The 26,120-nt window shown below is 37.4% G+C and overlaps 2 protein-coding genes across 2 annotated transcripts; one reads left to right on the top strand and one right to left on the bottom strand.

Moving 5' to 3' along the window:
* The first annotated feature begins 925 nt into the window (after positions 1 to 925).
* On the top strand, positions 926 to 10,130 carry LOC147292611 (protein transport protein SEC23 E-like). Its single transcript, XM_086231867.1, has 12 exons — positions 926 to 2,011; positions 2,126 to 2,299; positions 2,910 to 3,071; positions 5,641 to 5,783; positions 6,463 to 6,538; positions 6,668 to 6,840; positions 6,966 to 7,047; positions 7,929 to 8,006; positions 8,302 to 8,463; positions 8,586 to 8,849; positions 8,946 to 9,050; positions 9,395 to 10,130. The coding sequence occupies exons 1-12, from the start codon at positions 1,262 to 1,264 to the stop codon at positions 9,539 to 9,541; spliced, it is 2,316 nt and encodes a 771-aa protein (XP_086087993.1). The 5' UTR covers positions 926 to 1,261; the 3' UTR covers positions 9,542 to 10,130.
* Positions 10,131 to 15,339: 5,209 nt separating this feature from the next.
* Positions 15,340 to 21,543, bottom strand: PRD1 (putative recombination initiation defect 1). The gene is made up of 9 exons (XM_086233901.1): positions 21,025 to 21,543; positions 20,344 to 20,453; positions 20,074 to 20,249; positions 19,209 to 19,520; positions 17,845 to 18,808; positions 17,047 to 17,761; positions 16,694 to 16,971; positions 15,949 to 16,609; positions 15,340 to 15,724 (listed from the first exon to the last, which is right to left on the bottom strand). Exons 1-9 carry the CDS (start codon positions 21,541 to 21,543, stop codon positions 15,491 to 15,493), a joined length of 3,969 nt encoding a protein of 1,322 aa, XP_086090027.1. The 3' UTR covers positions 15,340 to 15,490.
* Between the last annotated feature and the right edge of the window lie 4,577 nt (positions 21,544 to 26,120).

The following is a 26,120-nucleotide window of genomic DNA, read 5'->3' as shown; positions in this document are numbered from 1 at the left end:
ATTTGAATGATGCAGGTTGAGTTTGTGTGAAGTCACATGCCATGCTAGAGAAAAACAAAAAACACGAATGGTTCAATCTCGATTTGTGCAAACGGGCAAAGCCAGCCATAGATGTAAAAATAGGACTGTGCTTGAGTCGGCCCATCGGGCCTGAACATTTTTACAAACCTAAAGGCTATTGCGGGTTAATTGAGTTAAGACTTATGGTTTGCAAGTTGGGATAAGGAAAAAATTATAAGTTTGGGTTGGACCACAACCTATTAGGGTTGCTGGCTTTTAATTGTGATGACTCAAGGATTACTATTAACTATATAGACATAGATTTCACAATATATATTTGGCATAATTTTTCCAAAATAGGAAAACATGTCTTAAAGTATCATTTTTTTTTACCACTGCTTAAAGTATCATTTTAAATTCGTACAAAAGTTGAAAAAAATCATAAAAACATGATCAAACTACTACTTTGTATAGAATTTTTGCAAAATGTACCTACAAGATGTGTAGAAATCATTAATAAAAAACTTAATAATCGAAATCTAAACTGATCCTATAAACTAGTCAAAACCATACACAACATAAGCACACAAACAATTTTATATTTGAGTTGATAATAATATATTCAAATGGTTTTGAGATGATAATTATATATCTTCAAATATAGAGGTAAATATTCTTAATTACTAAAGTTAGAATGCACATTGTCACCTTATTCTTATTTATGTGTGGGAGTCGTATTTTGATTTGTATCAATTTGATAAGACACCAAGATACTAATGCTATTTGTACTTTAAGGATGTATGAAAATCCTATTTGGAGTTTGATGGTACAGAAAAGAAGACCGGGAATGAAAACACAAGATCTCATATATATATATATATAACACACACACAAAAAGAAGACTAGTAACATTCCTGATCGCTGGCTCCTTCCAAAATCGAAACCCCTTGACACCATAACACACGCACCTTTGACACCAAACCATTACCATACATCATACCAACCTCCAATTTCTCCGTCTCTTCTCTCTCTCTCTCGTCTCTCGCTCACTTCACTTGCAATTCGGATTGCGGTGAGACCCCTTTCTCTCTCCTTTCTCAAGGGGTCGTCGCCTTCTCGTCCCAAAAATCGATCAAAGAAAACCCAAAAAACCAAAAAAAAAAAAAAAAAAAAAAACCCAGAAAAAAAACCAGTTCCATTCCCAATCCGATCAAACCCCAAAACCCCCCCTTCACAATTCAACCCAATTTGAGAGACAAAAATGTCGGAAATGGCGAACACAGACCCCGAAGGGATCGACGGAGTGCGGATGACGTGGAACGTGTGGCCACGCACCAAGGTCGAAGCCAGCAAGTGCGTGATCCCACTGGCCGCCTGCATCGCCCCGATCCGGGGTCACCCCGACATCCCCACGCTCCCCTACGCGCCTCTCCGCTGCAAGACCTGCTCCGCCGTCCTCAACCCCTTCTCGCGCGTCGACTTCACCGCCAAGATCTGGATCTGCCCCTTCTGCTACCAGCGCAACCACTTCCCGCCCCACTACGCCCTCATCTCCGAGACCAACCTCCCCGGCGAGCTCTACCCGCAGTACACCACCGTCCAGTACGCCCTGCCCGTTGATTCGGCGCTGCAGACGATCCCGTCCCCGGTCTTCGTTTTCGTGCTTGACACGTGTATGATCGAGGAGGAGATGGGGTATGTCAAATCCGCCCTCAAAAGGGCTATTGGGTTGTTGCCTGACAATGCGCTTGTTGGGTTCGTCTCGTTTGGGACCCAAGTCCAGGTCCATGAATTGGGGTTCTCTGATTTGACTAAGGTGTATGTGTTTCGGGGGGGCAAAGAGATTTCCAAGGATCAGGTTTTGGAGCAATTGGGTCTCAGCGCTTCGGCCCGGAGAACTGGTGGTCCTGCTGGAGGGTACCAGCCCAAGGGGCTACAGAATGGGTTTCCCAATGCGGGTGTGACCCGGTTCTTGTTGCCGGCCTCGGATTGTGAATACACGCTCAATACGGTGGGTGGATTTGAATTCATAGGGTCTTTTAAAAAAAAAAAAAATTTTATTCTTAATGTGGTTTATTAATTGTTGGATCCTGACATTTGGGTTTTGAATTGTTGTGAATTTCAGTTGTTGGATGAATTGCAATCGGACCAGTGGCCTGTGCCACCTGGTAACCGTGCGTCCCGGTGCACCGGAGTGGCATTGAGTGTTGCAGCCGGTTTGCTTGGAGCTTGTGTTCCTGGCACTGGGGCACGCATTATTGCTTTGGTTGGTGGTCCATGCACGGAAGGGCCGGGCGCGGTAAAAGCTTTAGAATTCTGCTCTCTTTATGATTTTATGTTGTTCCTGAATGCTTATAACAAGGTTATCTTTTTTGTTAATACTTTGGAAATGCATGCAAATGTGAAGCTAAATGCTTATTGTAAATGGTAAAGGTATTTTTTAATCAGCCTCAACCTAGATGATTGCATTACGACTTTCAAGTAATTATTGATGTCAATATTTTAGGACTGAAGATTTTATACTTCTGGTTTATAAAGACAAGCAATTGAAACGTCTCTCTTAGGTGTGAGTAGTTTGAAGATCTTACTATGGACAGATTCCTTTGTCAGTTTTCTGTTGTTGTTTATTATTATTATTAATTATTTTACTTTTAAGAATTTACAATCACCCACCCGAATAGGATTACCTTTTACACTATATTGTTTTCTTTTTTGAAATTATGACTTTATGTCTTTCTGGTCTTAGTTACTTTGCAAATCTACAACCACTGTGCATTACAATGTATGTATGCATATTGAAAGACATATGGATCTCTTGGTGATTATTCTCTTGATTTGATAATTGGAAATGATGTGTTGCTTCCCAAAATCTGGATGATAAAGATATTAATTTTGTCAAAGTTATGCAGATTGTATCAAAAGATTTATCAGACCCAGTACGGTCCCATAAAGATCTAGATAAGGACGCAGCACCATACTTCAAGAAAGCAATCAAATTTTATGATAATCTTGCAAAGCAGCTGGTTAGCCAGGGTCATGTCTTAGACCTGTTTGCATCTGCACTTGATCAGGTCAGTCTTGGTCGCTCTTTTGAATCAGTTATTGTTCCTGCATATTTGGCTTTATTTTTATTTTGACGTGTGCTTGTACATCTGTAGTCTGGAGCATCAATTTTTGTATATGGTGCATTTCAAATATTGCAACAATTTTTTGCTCATGTAATTCATAGGATTTAGATCTCATACTTTGTTGTTCAGATAGGTCTCACATATAATTGCTTCTTAGGCTTCCATACCATAATCTTTTGGGCCAGTTTTCAATCTTTTAGCACACAGGTAAAGGTTGTTTCGGAAATTTGAAATTGAATTCAAACTTTGATATGTAAAATGGCTGAATGCCAGGTCATGACCCTTCTTCCTCATGGCAATATGAATTAATAACTAAAATAGGGCACTATTTGTTCTAAACTTACACGAGAACAAAAGGGTGACATGGGTTTGGCATCTTGTTTAAATATCTTAATGAGCTGTTATAGCTGTAAAGCATCAGATATACTTATTCAATGATCATGATTTGAAGCATTTTAATACAAACAACTTTAAAATTAAGCAGTTAACTGCGATTTGACCAATTTCATGTTTGTATCTCAGAAACTAATGCCTAGTGATTTTTTCTTTTCAAATCAAATGATAGTTCGGGGCTAATATACCAACACTGCTATTTTGTATCTTTGCTTATATTTTCTTATGTTTATTGGAACTTAATGGAAGATCAAGAAAAATACAGCATGTAATGGTGCTTAAATTCAGACAAAAAAAATTGTATTTAAAAATTGAAAGAAACTAACATTTAAATTGAGAACTGCTATTTGCACACCCTTTTTTTTCTTTTTGCACACCCCTATAATTTAATTTGTGAATTTACCTAATTAACACAAAAGGAAAAGACATTAAAGGACAATCCTTACACACCCATCAACTTAGACCAAAAAAAAAAACACACACACACCACCTCTACCCAACCCACACCTTCCTCCCTCCTCCTCCCTCACCGGACCACCTCCCTCCCTCCCCCGTTTCACGTTACCCACCCAGCCCCCTCCCCCCTCACCGGACCACTTCCCTCCCTCTCTCTCCTCCCCACATGCAGCACCACCCTCCTCCCTCTCTCTCCTCCCCGTATGCAGCACCACCCTGCTCCCTCTCTCTCCTGCCCGCATGCAGTACCACCTCCCTCCCTCCCTCCCGCACCCTCCCCGCACCACCCTCCTCTCTCTCTCTCCTCCCCCTCAGCACCACCTCCCTGTCACAGGCCATTTGGAACTGATCCGCCGAAACGGTTAGTTTCGTTCGGAAGACAGCCACTGAACAACCAGGAAACATTCGGCGGATGAATGCCGAACCGAAACTAACCGTTTTGGCCGACCAGTGCCGAATGGCCTGTGACAAGGAAGTGGTGCTGCGGGGGAAGAGAGAGAGAGAGAGAGAGAGAGAGAGAGAGAGAGAGAGAGAGAGAGAGAGGTAGGAGGGTGATGCGGGGAGGTGCGGGAGCGAAGGAGGTGGCCGGGTGGGGGGGAGAGGGGCTGGGTGGGTTGGGTGAAACGGGGGGAGGGAGGGAGGTATTGCTGCATGCGGGGAGGAGAGAGAGGGATCGAGGAGGGTGGTGCTGCATTTGGGGGAGGAGAGAGGGAGGAGGGTGATGCTGCATGCGAGGAGGAGAAATAAGGAGAGGGAGGGAGGTGGTCCGGTGAGGGGGATTGGGTGTTTTTATTTTTTTGGTCTGAGGTTGTCCGGAGAGGGAGCTGGGTGGGTTGGTGAAGGGGTGTGTTTTGTCTGAGTTGATGGGGGTGTGTTGGGTGATGAGTTGTGGTGAGAAATTTTGTGAAAATAGATGTGAGTAATTTTGTGAAAATAGATTAAATAGGGATATTATGGTAATTGGGAGGGGTGTGTTTTTGAGAAAATTTAATTGTGAGAGGAGTGTGAGGGTGTGAAATGAGAAAAAGTGTGAAAAGGGTGTGCAAAAAGAAAAAAAAAGGGTGTGCAAATAGCAACACTCTTTAAATTTTCTTTGTTAAAAAATAGTGAAAAGCAATGTTAGAATCAGTGGAATGACAACCATACTGCATTCCTGCCTTTCTTTTATGGAGACTGTCATGTAATATTAGTTCTTAACGTGTAACTCATGAAAATTGTCTTAGTTCATTTTAATACTTCTGCTCTACGGTTTATTTTGAAAAAATGCTTCATTCTAAATGCTGTTGTACAGTGAGAAAGCTGACTCGGAAAGATTTCTCTTAGTTCATTAGTTTAATTTAAATTTATCTAATTTCTTTTCTTCGTAACACTACTGCTCTAGGTTTTTTTATTTAAATGTTTTTCTCTGAATGCTGCTTGTAACAGTGAGAGTACTAGGGCTTTTGTTTATTTAATTTGTTGAACTTTAGACCATTTATGACATATTTGTTTGCGTGAACTTTTTATGAGAAGTCTGGATATGTCTTTTGGATTATCTTAAGATGATACCAGTTATCTATGCTCAGTAATTTAAACTATACTGGGTGTCATTTGCTTTTAAGACTTTTGATGTACCTGTGTTGTATTTGATTATGCATTGACTTGAGGGAATTGTAATGTATAGGTTGGGGTTGCAGAAATGAAAGTTGCCATTGAAAAAACCGGCGGACTTGTTGTTTTGGCGGAAAGTTTTGGTCATTCTGTATTCAAGGACTCTTTCAAGCGTGTTTTTGAAGAAGGGGAACAATCGCTTGGCCTTTGTTTTAAGTGAGTTCATCACAATTTGTTTGACAATAAACTTTATTGTTGTATTGCTAACAATGTAGTTTATTTGTAATTGTTCTCATGCTGTTCTGAATGTGATTCTTGTAACTTGTTAATTTCTTTGATACACCTTGAGCATAGTTATGAGAATGATGTTGCAGATTGGGAATCCCGTTCTTTGATTTTGACTTTAAAGCTTGTAGACCTTGCTGTTTGACTCTGAACTCAATTATTCTTTTTTAATCTACTTTTTTTTTGGGCTGAGAGGGGGTGGGGGGGTAACTGAGAATACAAAGAGCAGATTTTTGTATAAAGTAGTGAAGGGGTGCACTTTCATGGTTATTAGAATTGTAATATCGTAAATCAGTTTGAGCCACACAGTTGGTTTCTGTTTTGCTGCTTTTGGGTCTGAATTTCGTTACAGAGAGGTTGCTTGGTATCTTCCCAAGCAGTGAACTATTAATTATTACACTGGGTTGCCATTGTTTTCACAGTGGTCAACTTGTCATCCCTTAGGTTAGGTATTTGTAATATCCAATGCCTTTTCATGTGCGTGGTATCTGGACAATCCTTGTACACTTTTTATTATCTCTTGATTATGCTTCAATATATTCCATGAATGGATTTTCATTGAAACTGTAGTTATACATGTCAACCTCTTCTCTGGAATTTTTTGTTTCAGTGGTACACTTGAGATCAACTGTTCAAAGGACATCAAAATTCAGGGTGTCATTGGACCTTGCACATCTTTGGAGAAGGTTGGACAATTCGATAACTCAGAATTTTTTATTATTCACATTTATGGCATAACGTTTAGAATCTATGAAATACGTTCGGATAAGACTTTTGTTTGTGGAGTTTGATATTAATTTTTGCAATCTTGGCAGAAAGGACCTGCTGTTGCTGATACTGTTATAGGGGAGGGGAATACAACAGCTTGGAAAATGTGTGGCCTTGACAAGAGTACTTGCTTGACAGTTTTCTTTGATCTTTCGTCAAGTGATCAGTCAAATACTCCAGGAGCTATAAATCCACAATTGTATTTGCAGTTTCTTACAAGGTATGCTGGAAGATTGTATCACGGCCTTCTAGAAAAAACATATTATTGATCTTAGTAAAAAATGTCTCTTATTATTATTTTTTTGGAATGTGACTGAGTTTTGTTGGCCATTTTTGTAATTGCAGTTTTCAAAACCCTGAAGGTCAAATGATGCTTCGAGTAACAACAATTACTAGGCGATGGATAGATAGCTCTGTTAGCTCAGAGGTTATTTCAGTTTCTGTATCATTTTTGGTCAGACGTTCATTTTTTTGGGGTGTTGTAATTAACTTAGCTAATTGCATGGTTTGATGAAGCTTGGTTCTTTTAAATTTACCTTCTTCATTGTGCCTTCTCTGTTTATGTTGCTAGACTTGTGTTTTCCATGAATCTTGCGTATAATGAGCTGTTTCTTTTTTTCCTTCCTATTTCCGATATATGCTCATGCGGTTCACATGAGTTGTTATGTTCGGATCGGTTGTTTAACTATATGTGGTTCACCACCTTCAGATAGTATGAAAAAGGAGTAAATTACTTTTTAATATTCTTTCTTTTCATAGTTTGGTTTGTAAACACGGAGAAAAAGAAATTAACTCATGAAATCTTCTCAGATCTGCCAGTATTTATTTACGAGAATATTAGATTTGGAGAAAGATTTGGATGATAATTTTGCTACATATTACTTTTCTTTTTTTGTTTGTGTGGGAAAATTACGAGTGTACATGTTTAAATAAATAGTACTTGTTTCATATTAACAAAAAAATTCATGCATGTTCAATATGTGTCCTATGTGATTGGCATGCTCTGCCACAGTGATTGGGTGCTTGAGTGGTTGAATTGCCATTTGTCTGTTTGCTTAAGTAGAACTGCTATGAAACAGTTGGCGATGTAATTGGACCTGGAACTTTCTGTGGCATGATATGTTTTCTTGTAGGCTATGTTTTGTTAATATGACAGTGATTTATTCATTGTTGAGCTTGTTCTCTACATCATTTGGGCTTGTTCAGGCTCATGTACGCTTCTCATTGATGCATTGTTCTTCTAAGAATGTTTTAGAAATGCATTGATTGAAAGGATATCTCTGAAATAGTACAATTTTGACCTCTCAGGAATTGGTTCAAGGATTTGACCAAGAGACTGCTGCTGTAGTAATGGCAAGAAAAACTTCTTTGAAAATGGAGACAGAGGTATTTTACAACCATTCTCAACTATTATTATATTGTATGTGTCTGTTGCATATTTGGAATAGATAACACTGGTAAGTTTCCAAAAGAGAAAAATAAGGATGGCTTAGTGTTTTGTATACTCTTATCTTTGGGACCTGTTATCTAAAGGAAATTGTTATTTGTACCCTAATATTTTATCTTAGAATTGTTCTATACTTGAAGTTTTTAATCTGTGTTTTCTTTTTTTCTTTTTGGTCTGAATCTGTGTCTTAGTTTGATTGATTCTGTTAATAATATTTGGTTTCGTTTCATCCAGGAGTCTTTTGATGCTACTCGATGGTTGGATCGGGGACTCATTCGTCTTTGTTCTAAGTTTGGAGATTATCGAAAAGATGATCCATCATCTTTTACTTTAAATCCATGTTTTTCATTATTCCCTCAATTTTTGTTTAACCTGCGACGCTCGCAATTTGTGCAGGTAACCATGATTTTCCCCTCCCTTCTTTTCATCCTTTGTTTTAATATTAATCAGTTATACTTGTGATGTGCCTAAGATACTATCTTTTTCCCCCCTTTGGATCTGAAATGGGGTGTTTGTAGGTTTTCAACAACAGTCCAGATGAAACTGCATATTTTCGCATGTTGTTAAATCGGGAAAATATCACCAATGCTGCTGTCATGATTCAACCATCGTTAATATCATATTCATTTAATTCACTGCCTCAGCCGGCATTGTTGGATGTGGCTTCCATTGCAGCTGACCGTATTCTCTTATTGGATTCATATTTTAGTGTAGTCATTTTCCATGGAATGACAATAGCACAGTGGCGTAACATGGGATACCAGAATCAGCCAGAACACCAGGTATGCATACTTAATATTGTGAGTGTTTTCCTTACTGGTATTGTGTATATGTAAATATTGTTTCAACTAACCATGTGTATATATGTATGCTTTCAGGCATTTGCACAATTATTGCAAGCTCCTCATAATGATACTCAGTTGATCATTCGGGAACGTTTCCCTGTCCCTAGATTGGTGGTGTGTGATCAGCATGGCTCCCAGGTTTGTGACTTTTAAATATTGGTTTGTGACTTTTTAAGATTGTTGTATATTCCATGCAACATTCTCTTTACAATTATTTCCAAAACTAACTATATCAATCTTTCTATGGCTACATGCCTACATGTCAAAAGATTGTTAATACTTTGTTGTTACTAAAAAGGTCATTTACCTGCAGATAAAATAGCTAAGAGCTAAACGTTTGTGTATAAAATCTTTTCTAGTGACAGCCGTTAAATATCTTTGTCAATTCCCCTGCATTTTATTAAGGTGGATTGATTTATTTGAGTTCTATTGTGGACCCTTGCTATTGGCCAAGATTTATTTTCTATTATCATGCTCTGTAGGCAAGATTCTTACTAGCAAAGTTGAACCCATCGGCAACATACAATAATGCCCATGAGATGGCTGCTGGATCAGATGTGATCTTCACAGACGATGTGAGCCTTCAAGTTTTCTTTGAGCATCTTCAGAGGCTGGCAGTGCAATCTTGAGAGCCGGATAGAGTTTCGGATTTCAGCAACACAGATTTTGGTGTGGGGAAGTTTACTTGGTTTAAAATTTCTATCCCCTCTCGTCCTCCTGTTTCATTCGGTTGTTTTCCTTTCTTTCCGATGTATCTAAAGATGAGGTCAGACCCCACATTCTTTTAATAAGGAAAAAAAAGCTCACAACATTCTTTGGGGTGCGGGGAAGGTACTTCCTTGATTGAATAAGGGACACAGATGAAACGAGAGTTTGATATACGTGGAAAGAAAGGTATGTCGAGAATGTAACTTAAATAGAGGCTTCCCTGCTTCAGCAGTGGAGCTCAGTCAGGAGGATGTTTTGTTTTGTGAGATCTATTTTACCTTTTCTTTTTGTATTCAACCAACCAGGTCAGGACTTAGGAGGCCATTTCTTGTGTGTCTGTCTGAATTTTTAAGTTATACTCAGTATGGATTCATGAAGTTAGGTTGTATTTATTCTTAAATACTTTAGGCCCCAAAAAAGGTTTGAATTTTCATTCAGGTTGAGTTATGACTATAAGCACATTAATGTTATTGAATGTTGCCCTTATAAGATGTCACAGTATGAGTTGTGTGGAAAGTACTGAGGCCATTTTCATTTCCACTGGATTTAGTAACTCGATCTCTTTGAAATTACAGGCTAATCTGATGTCTTTTTCGATAGTCTTAGTTCCTTATCTTACTGATATATCAAACGCATTCGAGTCAAATTTTAATGTTAAAAAGCAAATTGTCTGTTAAAAGGCCAAGACAATTGGATGGTTGATGTGGATAAATTATTCTGTATAATAGTTATATTGACACGAAGTATAAACAGTCTATTTGTTATAATATGAGTGGATGTTATTAATATTATATTCTACTAATATAAACACATCGTTTAGTAATACCTTTACACATTGAATTGGTTATACCACGTGACGATATATTGGTTATATCTTATAATTTTTCGTTGAGGTGTTAATTTCTTTCTTTTGATTAAATCCTTAATCAGATCGTTGCATAGATATACAATAGGTAATTTAAGTAAAACAAGATCGTTGCATGGATATACAATAAGTAATTTAAGTAAAACAAAATACAGAGAGATCGTAAGCTTTGTTATATTGGCGTGGTGTAATACTGAATGTAAAGTTCAGAAATATTCTCATTACTACGAAGACGCTGATAGACATCTGCCCTTCCACATAAGCGTTAATAGAGATTTGTTTGTGGTCAAACAACGTTAATAGAGATGTGTCTCATTTAAATTGAGAAATCTATTATAATAATGCAAAATGTGTGCACACATGAGCATAAAAAATGTGAGCTGAGAACTTTTTAATATCTTACGGTACAAAAATGATTTACTTTTTTCATACTTAGAATTCTTCGAATTAATAGAATTATGTGTCAAGAAAACTTAAGAATAGACGTTGTTACTTAAAATTGTCCATATTTTTTTTGGAGCTATTTTCAATTGACCACCATCTTTTTAATAGAGTTGCGACTTAGGTCTAGACATGTGAGTCTTACCTCTATTAAAAATGATATACAAGTGGTCAGTTAAGATGGTAAAAATAGTAAATTTCTATAGTTAGTTCAAGTAGTAAAGATGAGTGGGATAATAGTTAGAATTAGGTTAAGTCAAAGATTCGATTCGTTCTAATGTAACAAAAAAAATTGTACAAATAATTTTAGGATGCCGTTATTCGAACCTAATTTTTTTATTAGTAGCCCCAACAATCTAATGACATGTTAATTTCCAATTTTATTCTAATATAAATTGATTGTTAAAGACAAACATTTAATTTAAAATTTTAAAAAATAATTAACTTAAACTATACCCAACAACTTGTTTACCCCACATCTACACTCATCTCTCCAATACGAGTGAAGGTGTTGATAAGCTTCATTAAGAATCTATGTTGTTTTCTAAGTTCTCGTTTTCTGGTCGGCAGGTGCGCACATTTGAACTTGTTGTGGATGGAGTTGTTCTTTCTTTCTTTTTTATCATGCAGTTGCAAATCATGTGGTCAGCGTGCATTTCATTGCTCGGGTCATTGTGGTCATATTGAGCTTCTTGTGCCTGTCTATAAGAGTGGTGCTATTCCCACCCACCATTACTATTTTTCCACCCACTGATTAATAAAAATTTTAATTAGTAATTTATCTTTATGTGAGATTACCAAAAAGGACAAATATTAATTAATTAAAAGAACAATTTTTAATCATTTTGCTGCTGCTAACTTTCAATCATGGTGATTGCCATGGCATCAAACTTTAAAGAAGGATCGAAGAAGAAAAGGTGTGCAACACTGCTAAGAAATGAGCCAACTCTAAATCCTTATCCTCCTACTTTTTTTACAATTGCTTCATCTTTCATTGTCTATCGAAAGCCTTCTCCATATAGTTCCAACAATAACCCATATGCATTAAATGAATACTCAATCTTATAGGATTCAATGAGTTTTCTGATGGCTATTAAAAAAACAATTGGTTTTCTAATGTGGGAAAAGAGTTTGATGGTGGGGTGGGTCATTGAGTTTGTAAGTTAAGGGTATTGTGGGAATAATGTGGGTGGGATAAGTAGATTGTTGCATTTCTAAAATTTAATAAGGGGTGAAAAAATAAGGTGGGTGGAAAAATAGAGATGAGAGGTGGGAATAGTACCACTCGTCTATAATCCCTCGTTGTTCAATATATGTATATATATTTTTTGGTAATAGTCAGGGCCAAGGATCTCTAAAGCAATTTCGAAATCCATTATGTTTGTGGATAAATCCACATAAATTCAACAAATCAACCACATGCTTACACCTAGCCTTACAGGTCCTACATGGCACATTGACCAATCAACGGTCCGCACCAGCCACCTCATTGCTCCAGCTCGGCCACGCTTCAATCTAACCCCAACATTATCGTTCAGTCTGAGCCGAACGCGGTCAAGCACAGACTTGGACAATCTCGTCGCCATCAGATTTCTTTGACCAATTGGCTTGGCTCGGCCCACTACAAATGTCTATCCGAGCTCACATGTCTGACAACCTTACACTTGGGGAGAATTTTAGGTGACCTGTGCTCGGCTTAGCTCGGGGACTATTGTCCACCGCTCTTCTAGAAGGTCAAGATAATATCCTCAGCCATACTCGAGTATCTACCATCTGACATTCCACTGTTCCTGACACACTAGCTGGAGATAGGACTGCAAGGGCTACCTATGATCCCAAAGTCCTCTTTGCATTCAATGTAAGCTGGCTGAGTAGTTGTGCATGCCACTATTCTGAATTGGTGACATGGCCCCATCTCCATCACTCCTCAACATGCAGGTAAATATCTTATTCACCTCTTGTTTGCCTATATATGCAAACTTATAGACACAATGAAGAGTTCACAAACCTTAAACACTACACACAACCCATTGAGAGAATAACCCAGAAGATCTTATCTTGTTCTTCCTTATTCTCCCAATTCCATACCTTGTATTTGCTCAACTACCTCTATTTGCTCATCACTGATTTAATTATTAGAGCGTAGTTAGCTGGTATCACACCGGTGCTACTTCCTTTGATCCTTGTTCTTGCAGGTCATCTTTGTTTAAGATCTTAAGCAAGACAACTCATCAGCATCCACATAGTTCCTTTTAAGTTGTTGCATCATCTTACTGATTTTTGTATCAACACATTAATTATGCAACCAGCATCAAGCATGCACTTAAGAACACCAAATGCACAATCTATTAATCTCATAGGTCCGTATGAATCAACTAATATAATATGTAAGTCCATGAATTTATGACTGTTCCTTCTGCACATTCCCTCTGTTGCAGCAATATGCATGAATAAATTTAGTGCAAGTGATGTTCAATTGTCTTTACAAACTTCTAAACAGATACTAGTTTCGAACAAGAACAAAGCAAGTAATTGATGATCTTTAGTGAAATAAAATTAGTGTCTTGAGGGGCCATAGCCCTTCGTGGTGTTGGGAGGTGGTGGTGAATTGGTGATGGTATTGGGTTTGGGAGGTGGTGGTGATGATGTTAGGGTTTAGTGTGTTTGTTGGATATAGTAAGTAGAATTGATGGGTGTTATGTTGGGTTTAGTTGTTTGGTTTTAATAAGAGTAGTTTAGGAAAATATGTTAGGTGTACTAATAAGTTTTAAAATTTTTTTAAATTTTGTAAAGAGTGTGTTGGAGCTACTAATAAAAAAATTAGGTCCAAATAACGGTACCCATAATTTTATTAGAGAGTCTAAATATACTCACCTTATATACTGAGTTGACTGGCTTAAACAAAATTTTTTCAACTCTATCCTTAGCGCAAAATTTGCAAAAGAAATAAAAAAGCAAAAAAGTATGGAACCCACTTCTCCCTCTCCCAGTTGAATATGTTTTGTTAGGGTGAAATTTAAATATTTTTTTATTTAATCTGAGTTGTAAGCTCAAATTATAAAATAAAAAAAACTTCAATTGTCTAAGTGCCCTCTATGTTAAACATTTCTAACACCACTATCTTGGATTTGGACTTCAGTAAATGATAAAAGTGTCGACTTTGGAAGTCCCATAATAAAATAACATGCTCAAAGTATTGGATGCTAAAAAGCTCCATTTAAGTTTTTAAAAATGTTAAAAAAGACTCACAATATAAACATTATTATGTGTTTATACTGTTCCGCTTCGTATTTGTGTACGGCTGAGAGCTCGGCAGCTCACTTTTTTGTCTACTAGATGATTGAAGCTCATGAAACTGTTCGGCAGTAACATATAAAATTATAGTGAGTGAGATTCTAAATAATTGTATTTTATGTTGTTTCATTAATTGTTCACATGTATTGATGTATATGTAACCGATAAACATACCACATTTCTATAACTTTCGTTATTATATGATTTTAAAGTTAAAACTATTAAAAAGTTTCAATACAATCCTATTAAAACTGTTTAACAGTTTCATTAAAAAATAATAATAATAAAGAAAAGAAACAGATACAGAGTAGGCTGGTCTGAATGCACGGCTCATTAAAGTGAGTCGGCTTGAAATTGTTTTTGTCACATGGACCACTTTTGCATGAAGCTGTCGATCGGGAAGATGTAGGAATATGACCTTATGTCGTGATCGATCCTATATTCCTATCAGGAGAACAAGCACCTATATATTCTGACTTGGACTCTTAGAGGAGTTGAGTTTAGACCAATGAAGGCACACAAGCCAGACTGTTGAACTAGGAATCTATTTCGTGCTGTGTACATTGTTTAAAAAATATATAATTTTTATTAATACAAAGTACACAAATTTGCCAAAAAAAAAAAAAAAAAAAAACCTCGTGTCAAATAAAAAAAATGATTAATTGGGCTTTGAATTCAATTTGAGTTCCTAAATCAAACTTTAGTAAGAAAATGCCTCTAAGCTGAGTATTATTTTGACAATTGATAAGTTGCTTCTGGCATACTATACTATAATATATATGTAATGTCATGAGAAATTATTGAATAGAGCTGCCTAAGTGCGTGTATAGTACGACCATCCAGTTTTTTGACGCTATAATATTTATATTAAAAAACTATTAAATTTACCTTTAAATAAGCATACATGTGAATATATTATTATAAGTCATATCTTACACGGACACTATTATCTTACTAAAGGATTTCTCATGAGTTGCTTGGTATATATGCACATGGAAAATGCATCTTATATAGATTCTTTCCAAAGAAAAAAAAATAAGAAAAAGGAATTTAAGAATTGTATTTTCCAACATGTGCTCTTATATTATGTCCATATACATATTCATATTTTACAATAAGCAAAGATTCATGGACCATCTATATTCTATATGTACTTTCAGTTCTAAGCTTTTTATGCAGTCGATCTGCACGAAAGGAAAAGCACCTTCGTAGGTGCCTCACTCTGTGCACCACAATTGATCAAGTATAGAATTCAGTAATTTTTTTTTTCTTAGTTGCTATCCTTTACTGTTAAAGTTCTAAAGAAAAGCTCTATTTCTTCTAACAATCTTTTATCCCCAAAATGTAATCCTCCAGAGACTCTATCTAAAGATGACTCACAAGACATCAAGTGAATGAGATATTCACAAACTTCTCCCAAATCATCCACGTTGGTGACTGCCTTCTGCTCTTCTCCTGCACCATTATCTTGATTGTTGTCACTGTACTTCTGTTTTCTGCACACCTGCAATATATCAAACACAACTGCATTATATCTCTATTTATCGCAATTGCTAGTTGATATCCGACTTCTAAATTTTTAAACAGGACTGAACTGAAGACTCAAACTTTAAGAAAACTTATCAGCCAGAGTCCAGACTCATTGTTATGTTTGCAGCATAGAAATTAAAGGGACAGAAAAAAAAAAAAAAAAAAAAAAAAGAAGAAGCATGGCATAGGAATGGTCACCTGGAGCAACTGATTTACACTAGCAATTTGTTCTGCCTTTAGGAACTCGGAGTTCAATAGAGCTCGAAATAAAAGTACAATCTCTGTGCTCAAATTGTTGGCTGCAAGGTTTTGAATTATGCCAGATATGCAAGAATCATCAAATACAGATCTCATCCACTCAGGAATCTTCTGCAGTTTTAACAATGCAACTGCTACGTGAATTGCAGGCTTGTGAACATTGATGAAAGATTTTGACGCTAAGCATGGGACTGCTAAAGACATTGCCAGCTCTTCCACAATCATCCTACTCCAATTATTCTTTGCATTCACACTTGTCTCTGGTAATTCCCACCCCAAGATCATTGATAGGCAGAGGCAACAGTTCATAGCCACTCTGATGTCACTGTAGAAAACTAGGCCTTCTAATACAGCCATTACGGACATTAGGTACTCCATGGTGCATATCAACTCCTCTCCAGTTCTATTCCTCTGGTCAGATATTCTAGTAAGCAACTCCAACAGGCAGTATGAAGCAACAAGCTTGACCAAAGGAGATCCAAAATGCATTAGTCTGCATAGGTCATGGCAGTAGATGCCAATACAGGAAAATGACTGCATCTTATCTTGGGGATCAAAGAAATCTTGCCAGTCCACAATCCCTGGTAGGACTGTGTGCAAACTAGAGAAAATAAATAAATCAATAAAGAAGTTAGTTTCAAAGGGAAAATGGAATTGTAAGGTTGAGTTTAATAGGAGAACTGACCTTCTTAAAGAAAAGTAATTTAGTAGAAGCACAAATATTAAAATTTCTCCAGTGCTTGTTCCCTGATCGTGGTCGAACAATGCTGGCCCCTTAAGACATGCTGCATGAATTGCGTTGTTGATTGTAGAGACTAGAGAAGTATTGAAGATGATGGCTTTTGAAGCTTCTATGAGCACTTCATTGGTGGAATGATGCAAGATTAAGGTAAGAATGCCTGTTACCAAGAGACATTCATGATTCCACCTGTCTCCAGCTTTTGTGGTGATAATATTTGTCAACTACAAAAACAAGGTAAATTGTCTGATTATATTCCTGTCACAGCAAGAGAAATGGGATCAAAAAAATATAGTCACCTTCATAGTCACTGCAAGCCAACTTTCATCACCAGAAAGAGTTTCATGGTGCACTGAGCATAAGATTTTAAAAATTAAAACTAAGACGACTGTGAATATCTGTGGGGACTCTGTATAGGCTGGTTCACAATAAAGAGTCTGGATTGCGATCCCAATACCATGCAAGCATAACTGGTCTGAAATAGTTGGAAGTATGTCGACGATAGTTGCCATGAGATTCAGTACAGTAATTATGTCATGCTCCTGGCCTTCTTTCTCAACAAGTTGTGTCAATAAGCACACCAAAAGTGTTGCTCCAAAATTATCTCCTCCTGCTATTAACTCTGCAATTGCATTAACATTTACAACATGACTATTCTTTCTATGGACGATGATGTCAGAGCCATTTTCTATATTCCTTCTACAAAATTCCAGAAGCTGATAAGACAATGGCCTGCTAATTTTCTCTTGTTGAAACAACCATTTCAATGATATTGGATGAACTCTTGCAGAAGGCAAATCCCATTCATTTTCTGTTACTATCTGGAACAGGATTCTCTCAGCTTCTGGACTGTAGGGGATTTGGTAGCTAACCTTGGCGAGACCCCTATAGAGACCATAAAGATACACCAGCCTCATCACTGTAAATGAATCAGTGGCCACAGTTTGGAGATCTCTACTGTTGATCAGAATATATTGCTCTAGAGACGCTAAAACCATCTTATCATCTGCAAGTCTGGGGAAGAAGATTTGAAGATGTGAAAAAATTAAGGTTGCAATTGTTCAAAAGAAGAAAAAAGTAATCAAAAGCTCAATTACCTTTCATCATATAAAGAACTGGTGTATAAGATCAGCAAAATGGCAGATTGACAAGAAGATAATTCCAAATTATGGGAGTTCTTTTGCCCAAGTAGAAAAAGCAAATCAACAGGATCAGATGGCAGATACAACATAGCATCTCTAATGGGTTTCCCAGAATCATTTCCCAAAAGAACATCCACCAGTGAACTGAGCATCAGATATACCCTCAATTTCATCTTTTCTGTAGGGAATAAGCCTAGACATCCAAATGACAAACTGAACCAAGCGCTCGAAACCAGGGTCGTTGCAAGTTCCATTGCTTGGTTATCAGAATCCTGAAGCAGTATCGAATGAAAAGTTTCCAGTACTCCAAGGACAGTTTCCTCTTCCATTTCACTGAAGGTGGTTACAAGCCAAGGTAACAAATGTTTTGTACATACATCTACAATAAAATTTTGTAGTTCCATTTTAGTGGAGTCGGAAGAATTTTCTTCATGACTGTACATATATGCCTCTTTAAGTAGGAACAAGGAATGCAAAAGTTGACAGGGATTTTTTCTGGAGATACTTAGACAAGCTAAAACAGCATGTTGCAATGCTTCTTTAATTGATGTTGCTAGATTCAAATTCAAATGAGAAGATGGAGTTCTTATGATAGTTACAAGGAGTGAGCAGGTCATTATAAATGTCTCCTCAAGCATGCCCATCTCGCCATCAGTATGCTTTTTGAGCATCTTTGTCAAAACAAGAACTAGTTCCTTTATATGAGAGGAGGATACCATTCCTGGGCAATTGGAAATGCAGTTCAAAAGGAGCTTTAGTGTCTGACTTTGAACTGGATGAAAAGGAACTTCAGCTACATAATGTAGTACTGGAACCAAAGTCGCAAACCCAACAACAAGCCTCTGTTTGAAAGCTTGCTCAGCTTTTGATAAAATATCAAGTACCTGAAGGCAGGATTTGACCACTGGATCCTTGCATTCTGTTCATCAACAAAGCTTATTAGCTGAAAACTAGTTTGCAGTAGAAGCACTTTATTTTTCAATATATTTTGACAAACATGCACGTAGGACCTAAGATGCTGAGGCTCGCATCCATGAAGTTGTTGGACTTTCTAAGGGCTTGAGTAAATTATACAGTCATAGATAAGCCTTGCAAGAACACATAAAAATACCAAATACAAAACTTGAGCTCTCTAGACTGGGAAACTGCAGAGTTTTCAGAAATTAAATAATTACTTTTAATCAATGATAGTTCTTGACTCCTTGAAAGCATAGTTTGCGGCTTCCTGTTGACAATTCAAATGGCTACTCTAATGGCTCAACAAATATCAAGCAGAGGGCAGCACTTATTATTTTATGTTGCAAAGACACTTTACTAACCTGACAATCTTAGTATTTCAAATACATAATCTGCAATGTTTTCTTCAACTAGGACTTCAATTTCTTTGCCTGAAGTGCCTTCCCAGGACATATAATGAAATAGTAAATCTAGTGTGCTGATCTGGACTTGGCTGTCTGTTGAAAGCAGTGGGCCTTTGATGGCCTCAGTGAATAAGATATTCATAGGATGCACATCTTTTCCATCTTCTGTTGCTTTCCCAAAGCTATCTCCATCGGATGAACTCATGCTGTTTAAATCAAGTGCATATGCAGTCCCAAAATGCCCTCTGTGAGCCAACACCGTCAAGAGCGCTAGACAATTAATATGGAAATCATTAGTTGAGATAAGACAGGACTGATACTAATGAAGATAGCAACAATAAAGTGCATATAAAATGGTGAGCATTCCATGTTGTGTTAAGATGAGTTCCCCGAAGAGATATATTACGCTAGTTCTACAGTCAAGCACTGTTTCTGAGATCTGTAACATCTTTTTACTGAAAAACAAATAATCAAGATTCATAGTATCTTGTCATGATATGAGCAAATTGTTGGAACTCATTAAGTGGCAGTGTACTAGAATCATTCGTATACAAACCAACTGACCCAACTATTTATGAGGCATTGCAAGGACCTTCACCTTCCCAGTGAAAACATGGTATGACATCAATAAGAAACAATTGTACTGTAGTTTAGCGAGTTCCTTTGCAGGCTTGTTGTCCACATATACCTCTTGGGATTTGACTATCTGACCAAAATGCTAGTTATATCTTGCTGAACTATGCTTCCAACAAGGGGTAACTCAACAGCAGAACCCAACTTTCAAGGGGCCCAAAAAGAAGTATTGAAGAAGTTGAAAACAAACCTACACAATTCAAGCGGACATCATCACTTTGGGTCTTCAAGAGGGCCTCCAGAGACAGGCGCAGTAGCTTGGGGCAAAAGGAGAACAAAAGATCAGTTCCATCACTGTCCTCTGATGCATAGTGGAGAACAGATACTTTGTATAGAACAAACAGGATTTCTCCCCGAATCTCTTCACTGTGTTAAAGGAACAGAATAGAGTTGAGTTATAATGTGGTAAGTGCATGCACAAAAGTAACATTTTCTCTTCTCAGTTTCCTTTGTTTGTTACCTCGGCAATTGAAGACCTGCTACAAGAGTGGTAATGAGGCCATATTTGTTTTTAATGTGAGCATAAGGATTACTCTGCTGACAGTTTAAGAGAACCCCTAAGCAGTGAAGCTGCAATTAAAGAGTGACAGAATTGTGATAATATATATGGTTTAAGTCAATAAGATGTAATTCTAAAAGATATCGCTGAAAAGCCTTTTTTTTTAGAAGTCAGTGGGTGTATAGATGCATATATTATCTCAAAAGAGACCTCATTGTAGACTCCAACTGCTAACCAAATTTTCCTTTTCTCTCTTTCTTCCCTTCTACTAAATCTTATCAATGGTAACAAGAAAATAAGATATACAAGGGCGAAAAAATAACCAAAATATAAGGAGCAGAGAGTTTCAGGAATACAAAAATTTGAGGTACCCCCAGAGAGAGCTTTAAATTCAAGTCAGGCCTTAAAAATAACAAAATTTTATCACCCTCCATTGTAGTGGCTGTAGAAGCAGTCTACTCAAATTTCATTTTCATGGGTGTCCTAATTTTAAAGGAAACGGAAAAGCAATTAAACGATCTCAACCAACACAAAATGGCAATTTGAGGAGTTAATGCAAAAAATAAAAACTCATATCTAAATCTCAAAAGTGATTCGAAATTAACAAACAAACAGAGAATCGATAGGACAGAATTACATTACCGTATAAACCTGACGGCGACTCCAGGCCAAGGCACCGGAAGAGATTCGATCCGAAACCCTAGCAACAAAATCAGCAGTGAGCGAGGAATCGTTGGACGAAGCGCTACAGAGAGCAGCGACGAGATCGACGAGTTGTCGCGCGATGGCTTCATCGTCGAAGGAGGAGAGGGCGCGGACGAGAGGGGAGACGAGGAGGTGAGCGTGGGAGGCGAGGAGGGATCGGAGGAAGGGAGGGTCGGAGGAGAGGGCCTGAGAGAGCTGTGAGAGTGCGTAGGACACGTGGACGGTGGGAGATTGAGGGTTGGAGATGAGGTTGGAGAAGCAGAGGAGGCAGATCGAGCCGCCTTGCTTGGTTTGGAGGATGAGCGTGGACCTGTGGCCTTGCGAGCACGTTGTCGTCGCCGACGACATTGCGTTTGAAGTGTAGTCTTCTTCATCGTCGTCTATGTCGTTTTGGTCTTCGGAAGAGGAGGGTGAGTAGTGGTGGAGGTGCTGCGACTGTGAGTCGGCGAAATACATTGTCAGGGACTCAGGTTGTGACTTCTGAGACGCCGTTGCCAACGAAGAGGATTTGAATTTTGGCGCTAGAGAGTTTGAATTTTATGCCTTTATTCCAATTCCAATTGCCAGCCACGTGTTAGTGTAGAAAAAACGCCATGTTTTTACTTGGAGTGCTGTTATTTACGCACCTTTTTTATTTATTTTTGCACACCATTTTTCTCTTTTGTTCTCCTACACACCCTACACACTTACTCCAAATTCAAAACCTCTCAACACACACCCAACCCATTACAAAAATACTCTCATTTCATTACACACCTCATTCTTCTCTGCCAATACACACCAGCGCGCACACAACCCCATCATCTCTTACAAGCTCTCCCTTTCTCTGTCAACACACACGCACCACCACCCCTGCACCATGCACCACCACCTAGTGCCAGGCAGCACCACCCCGCACCTCCCTCTCTCTCTCTCTCTGAATGGCGCACAACCACCACCACCACCACTTTCTTCTTCCCCCTACCCGAGCCAAAACAGCCACCAACACCACCACTTCTCTTTTCCTCTCTCTCTCTCTCTCTCTCTCTCTCTCTCTCTCTCTCTCTCTCTCTCTTTCTCTCTCTTCTCTCTCTCTCTCTCTCTCTCTCTCTCTCTCTCTCTCTCTCTCAAGCAGACAGCAAAAAAATGGGTTGCAGCTGGTTCGGCAGACTAGTGCCGAACCCGTCAGTTTCGTTTGGTAGGTTTGTTCGGCGGTTACCTGCCGAACGAAATCGACGGGTTCGGCACAGTTCTGTCGAACCACCTGCAACCCATTTTTTTTCTATCTTCTTGGGCGAGAGAGAGAGAGAGAGAGAGAGAGAGAGAGAGAGAAAGGAAAGAAGAAGGTGGTAGTGGTGGTGGCTGTTTTGGCTTAGGTAGGGGGAAGAAGAAGGTGGTGGTGGTGGTGGTTGTTTTGGTGGTGTTGTGGTGGTGGTGCATGCGGAGTGGGAGAAGGAAGAAGGTGGTCAATGGTGGCTCAGTTAGGGGGAAGAAGAAGAAGAGGAAGAAAAAAAACACAGGGGAAGGGGGTGTGAACGAGAGAAGAAAGAGCGAGAGAAGAAAGAGAGGGAAAAAGGGGAAAGGCTGTATGGTCTTTTCTGTTTGGGTTTATTTTTATTTTTAAATAGGGGTGTGCAAAAAAAAAAATGTGCAAATAGTAGCTCTCTTTACTTATTTTGGTTCGCCATAATTTTACATTTGGAAAAACTTTAGCAAAAGGACTCTTACTATCCTTGACTGCGACAAGGGATATAGTAAGAGTCCTTTTGCTAAAGTTTTTCCTTTTTATTTCTTACTAGCCTCTTGGCATGTGTTCCGTGTGCGTCAATTGGCATTTTTACTCCGTGTGTGTGTCTTTTTTTTGTGCTATAAAATTGCAGCTCAAGATGAAAAAATTGTTCAAATTATTTTGAGAATTTCTGGACTTTAATTATTTTTATAAGAGATTTATTTGAATTTCAAAAATTTATTTAGAAGCATATAAAACGGTTGAGACGGTGGGAAGTTCAAATTATTTTTTATAACCTATTTTATATTTTCACCAAAAATGAATTTGACAAAAACTAGATTATTCATTTTTACAACAATTTATATTTTGTAATTTATAAAAGGTCGACCCGAAAGTTGACTAAAATATTTAATTGGTTTTCGATGTCGATTTTGGGGTTGTTTGAAAGGTCTCGAGTTCACGAACGCATAGGCGCGAACAGTTCATTAATCCGAGTTACGGTTTGAGTTTTACGAATGATTGAAGTTTGGGGTAAAGGATGTGAAGGGAAGTTGCTTGAGGTTGGCGGGAATGGAAGTCAAAATGGAGAGGGAGGTCAAAAATGGAGGGAAATCCCCAAGTGTCACATGTTTGGGTTTCTCTGGGGTGTGTAAAGACATTTTTGCCCCTAAAAAAGGGTCATGTGCACTGTATGTGACCAATTTTAATGGCATGTTAGACAACTTTGAACATATGGACTTGATTTATGTGCGGTGTTAAAGTTGGAGGACGACATTGAGCGAAAATGAAGTTGAGGGACCAATTTGATGTTTGGCCCAAAGTAGAGGGATCATTTGTGATAAAAAGCCAAATAAGTATTCTAACAGTATAAAATTAGTAGTGTAAAATAGTGGAGGCTCTTGTGGCCTAAAAGCATATTACATATATATGGTCTAAGGGAGTCCAAATATATTCTTAATAAAGGGATAAAGTTCGAATCTGAGATAACAACTCCCATAATAAGCACGTCCACCTTCCCTTCCATGACTATCTTTTGGAAGTTCACTCATTGCTACATAAAGGCAGTTCTTACAAAATACAATAGAAAGATCCCTAGTGCATTGAGCTGCGCCATAAAGTACTGGATCGGTCTTCGATACCCCAAGTTGTAGCTTCCCATGAGCAAACAAGTGTGGACTAATAGGAGCTTCAAGACATAATAGGGTTAACAACTGATGAACTTTATCATCAAACAATTTGAGATTAGTATCAACAAGTTTATTACTCTTCACATAAATTCCATTAATGGTGTCTTTTTTACCAAAGAAATATGAACTTGAGTATTTTAGGAGACAGTCATCATACCAAATAATACCTCCTTCATTGTGAGGGCAGCGACTACGAAGCTCTTTACTTGCATAAAGGATACAACGTTTGCAAAGTTCTAGGGAGAAAATTGTACTCCAACATTGCGCTAGCGCATATACAACTTCATGATTATGTCGTGGAGATCTGCCCTTCACATGCACCAACTTCATATCCTTCATTAAAAGTAACTCTCATAGATAAACTCTTGAATAACATATCCAAGTTGTTCTCAAAACCTCTATTTGTTGCTGGAAATTCTAGCTCACTAACACAAGTGTGCTCTATAACAATATTTCCAAACGTTGCATGCGGCAAAAGAGAGAAATATAAGAGACTCAAAGTTGGGATTGATGATTTTGAGCACAACATTATGTTCAATACAATTGCACTTGATTTTCCTCAAAATGTAATTCTTAATAGATCCATATATCTTATTATATATATATGTAAAAGAAATCAAATTTTAATTCAAATCTTTGATCACTTTCCTATGAAGCAACACATTAAACCGATGATATATATTATAATCAAAGTCTATGTTGTCGATAATAACATTTTCTTTCTTTATGAAAAATCTCAATGTTTCTTAATGTTTTAGTACTAACATAAACATAAGTCACATCACCAAAAGACAAATATTTGATATAAAATTTCCATTATACTTAGAAAGATTAAGAAATTGATCTGCCGATCATTTTTTCTCATTTATTTTATTTACCTTTCTTATTGATTTGCAACTAAAAAGTACCTGTACGTGTTTGCAAAGGCCAAAAAAGTTTTCTAATATTTTGAGTTCTTTACAAGTTTATGTTTGTAGTCATACATTTCAAACAAATTTAAAGCATATATGATGTGTTTTTTATATTGAAGTATCTCACATCAAGTACATGTTCTCTTTAAACATTTTGTATATTTAAAATTAATAGGATATTTGCATATGTAATGGATGCTTATGGTCTATATACAAAATTTACCTCAACAACAACAACAATTTTAAGACTAATTCAGAGTATCTTTCAGTCTGTGGCTTAATGATATAGTGAAGACTCTTATTGAAGTATTTTGCAGCAAGAGACTATGCATATAACATATATGTGGTCTATATATGTGAGTCTAATCATTTATTAATAAAGCCATAAAGCATGCCCACCTTTCCTTCTATGACTGTCTTCTTGAAGTTCGCTCATTGCTACATCAAGGCACTTCCTCTAAGAAAATCCTAGAAAGGTTTCCAATGTATGAGCCACACCATAAAGTACTAAATAGGCATTGTTGAATACCCTAAACTGTAGTTTCCTATGAGCGTACAAGCATGAAGTAACAAAAGCTTCAATTCATAAATGAGTTAGCAACTTACGAACTTTCTAATCAAACCACAAGGGCTTAGTATCAATGAATTCGCTATTTTGTACATAAATCAAGTTAGTGTTGTCTCTTATACAATTAAAAAGTGCACTTGAGTATTTTTTTTGAGGCAGTCATCAGTCCAAATTATAGGTCCTTGATTGTAAACGCAACGCTTGCAAAGTTTTACGCTTGTAGGATGGATACAGATTTTTCAAAGTGTGCTTGAAATTGCATTTTAGCATTGCTCTAGCCCATATACAACTAGTTGATTCTTTCTTATAAATGATCTTCTTTAACGCAATTTCATATCCTTCATTACAATGAGTTGTTATAGATAACTATATGAGCTAGTCATGCACGTATCAAAATTGTAGGTCACTAAAATAAGAATGCTCCATAACAAGATCTCTAGAGGCCTCATGCAGAAATAATGGAGAAAAATAAGTGATTTAGAGGGATGAGTGGTTTTGAGCAATACATTATGTTCAATACAATTCAACATAATTGTATGCAATTTAATTCTTAAAACAAACACTTACATATAAAAAATGAAGTTTTGCTCATGCTTCTATATATATGCAGTAGACTTAGTAATAATATTAGAATACATATATATTATAGGCCAAATTAC

This window comes from Dryas octopetala, chromosome 2 (genome assembly GCF_963921425.1).
Source record: "Dryas octopetala chromosome 2, drDryOcto1.1, whole genome shotgun sequence".
NCBI lineage: Eukaryota > Viridiplantae > Streptophyta > Magnoliopsida > Rosales > Rosaceae > Dryas > Dryas octopetala.
Note: the sequence above shows the minus strand (reverse complement) of the source record. Positions and strands in the feature narration are given on the sequence as shown.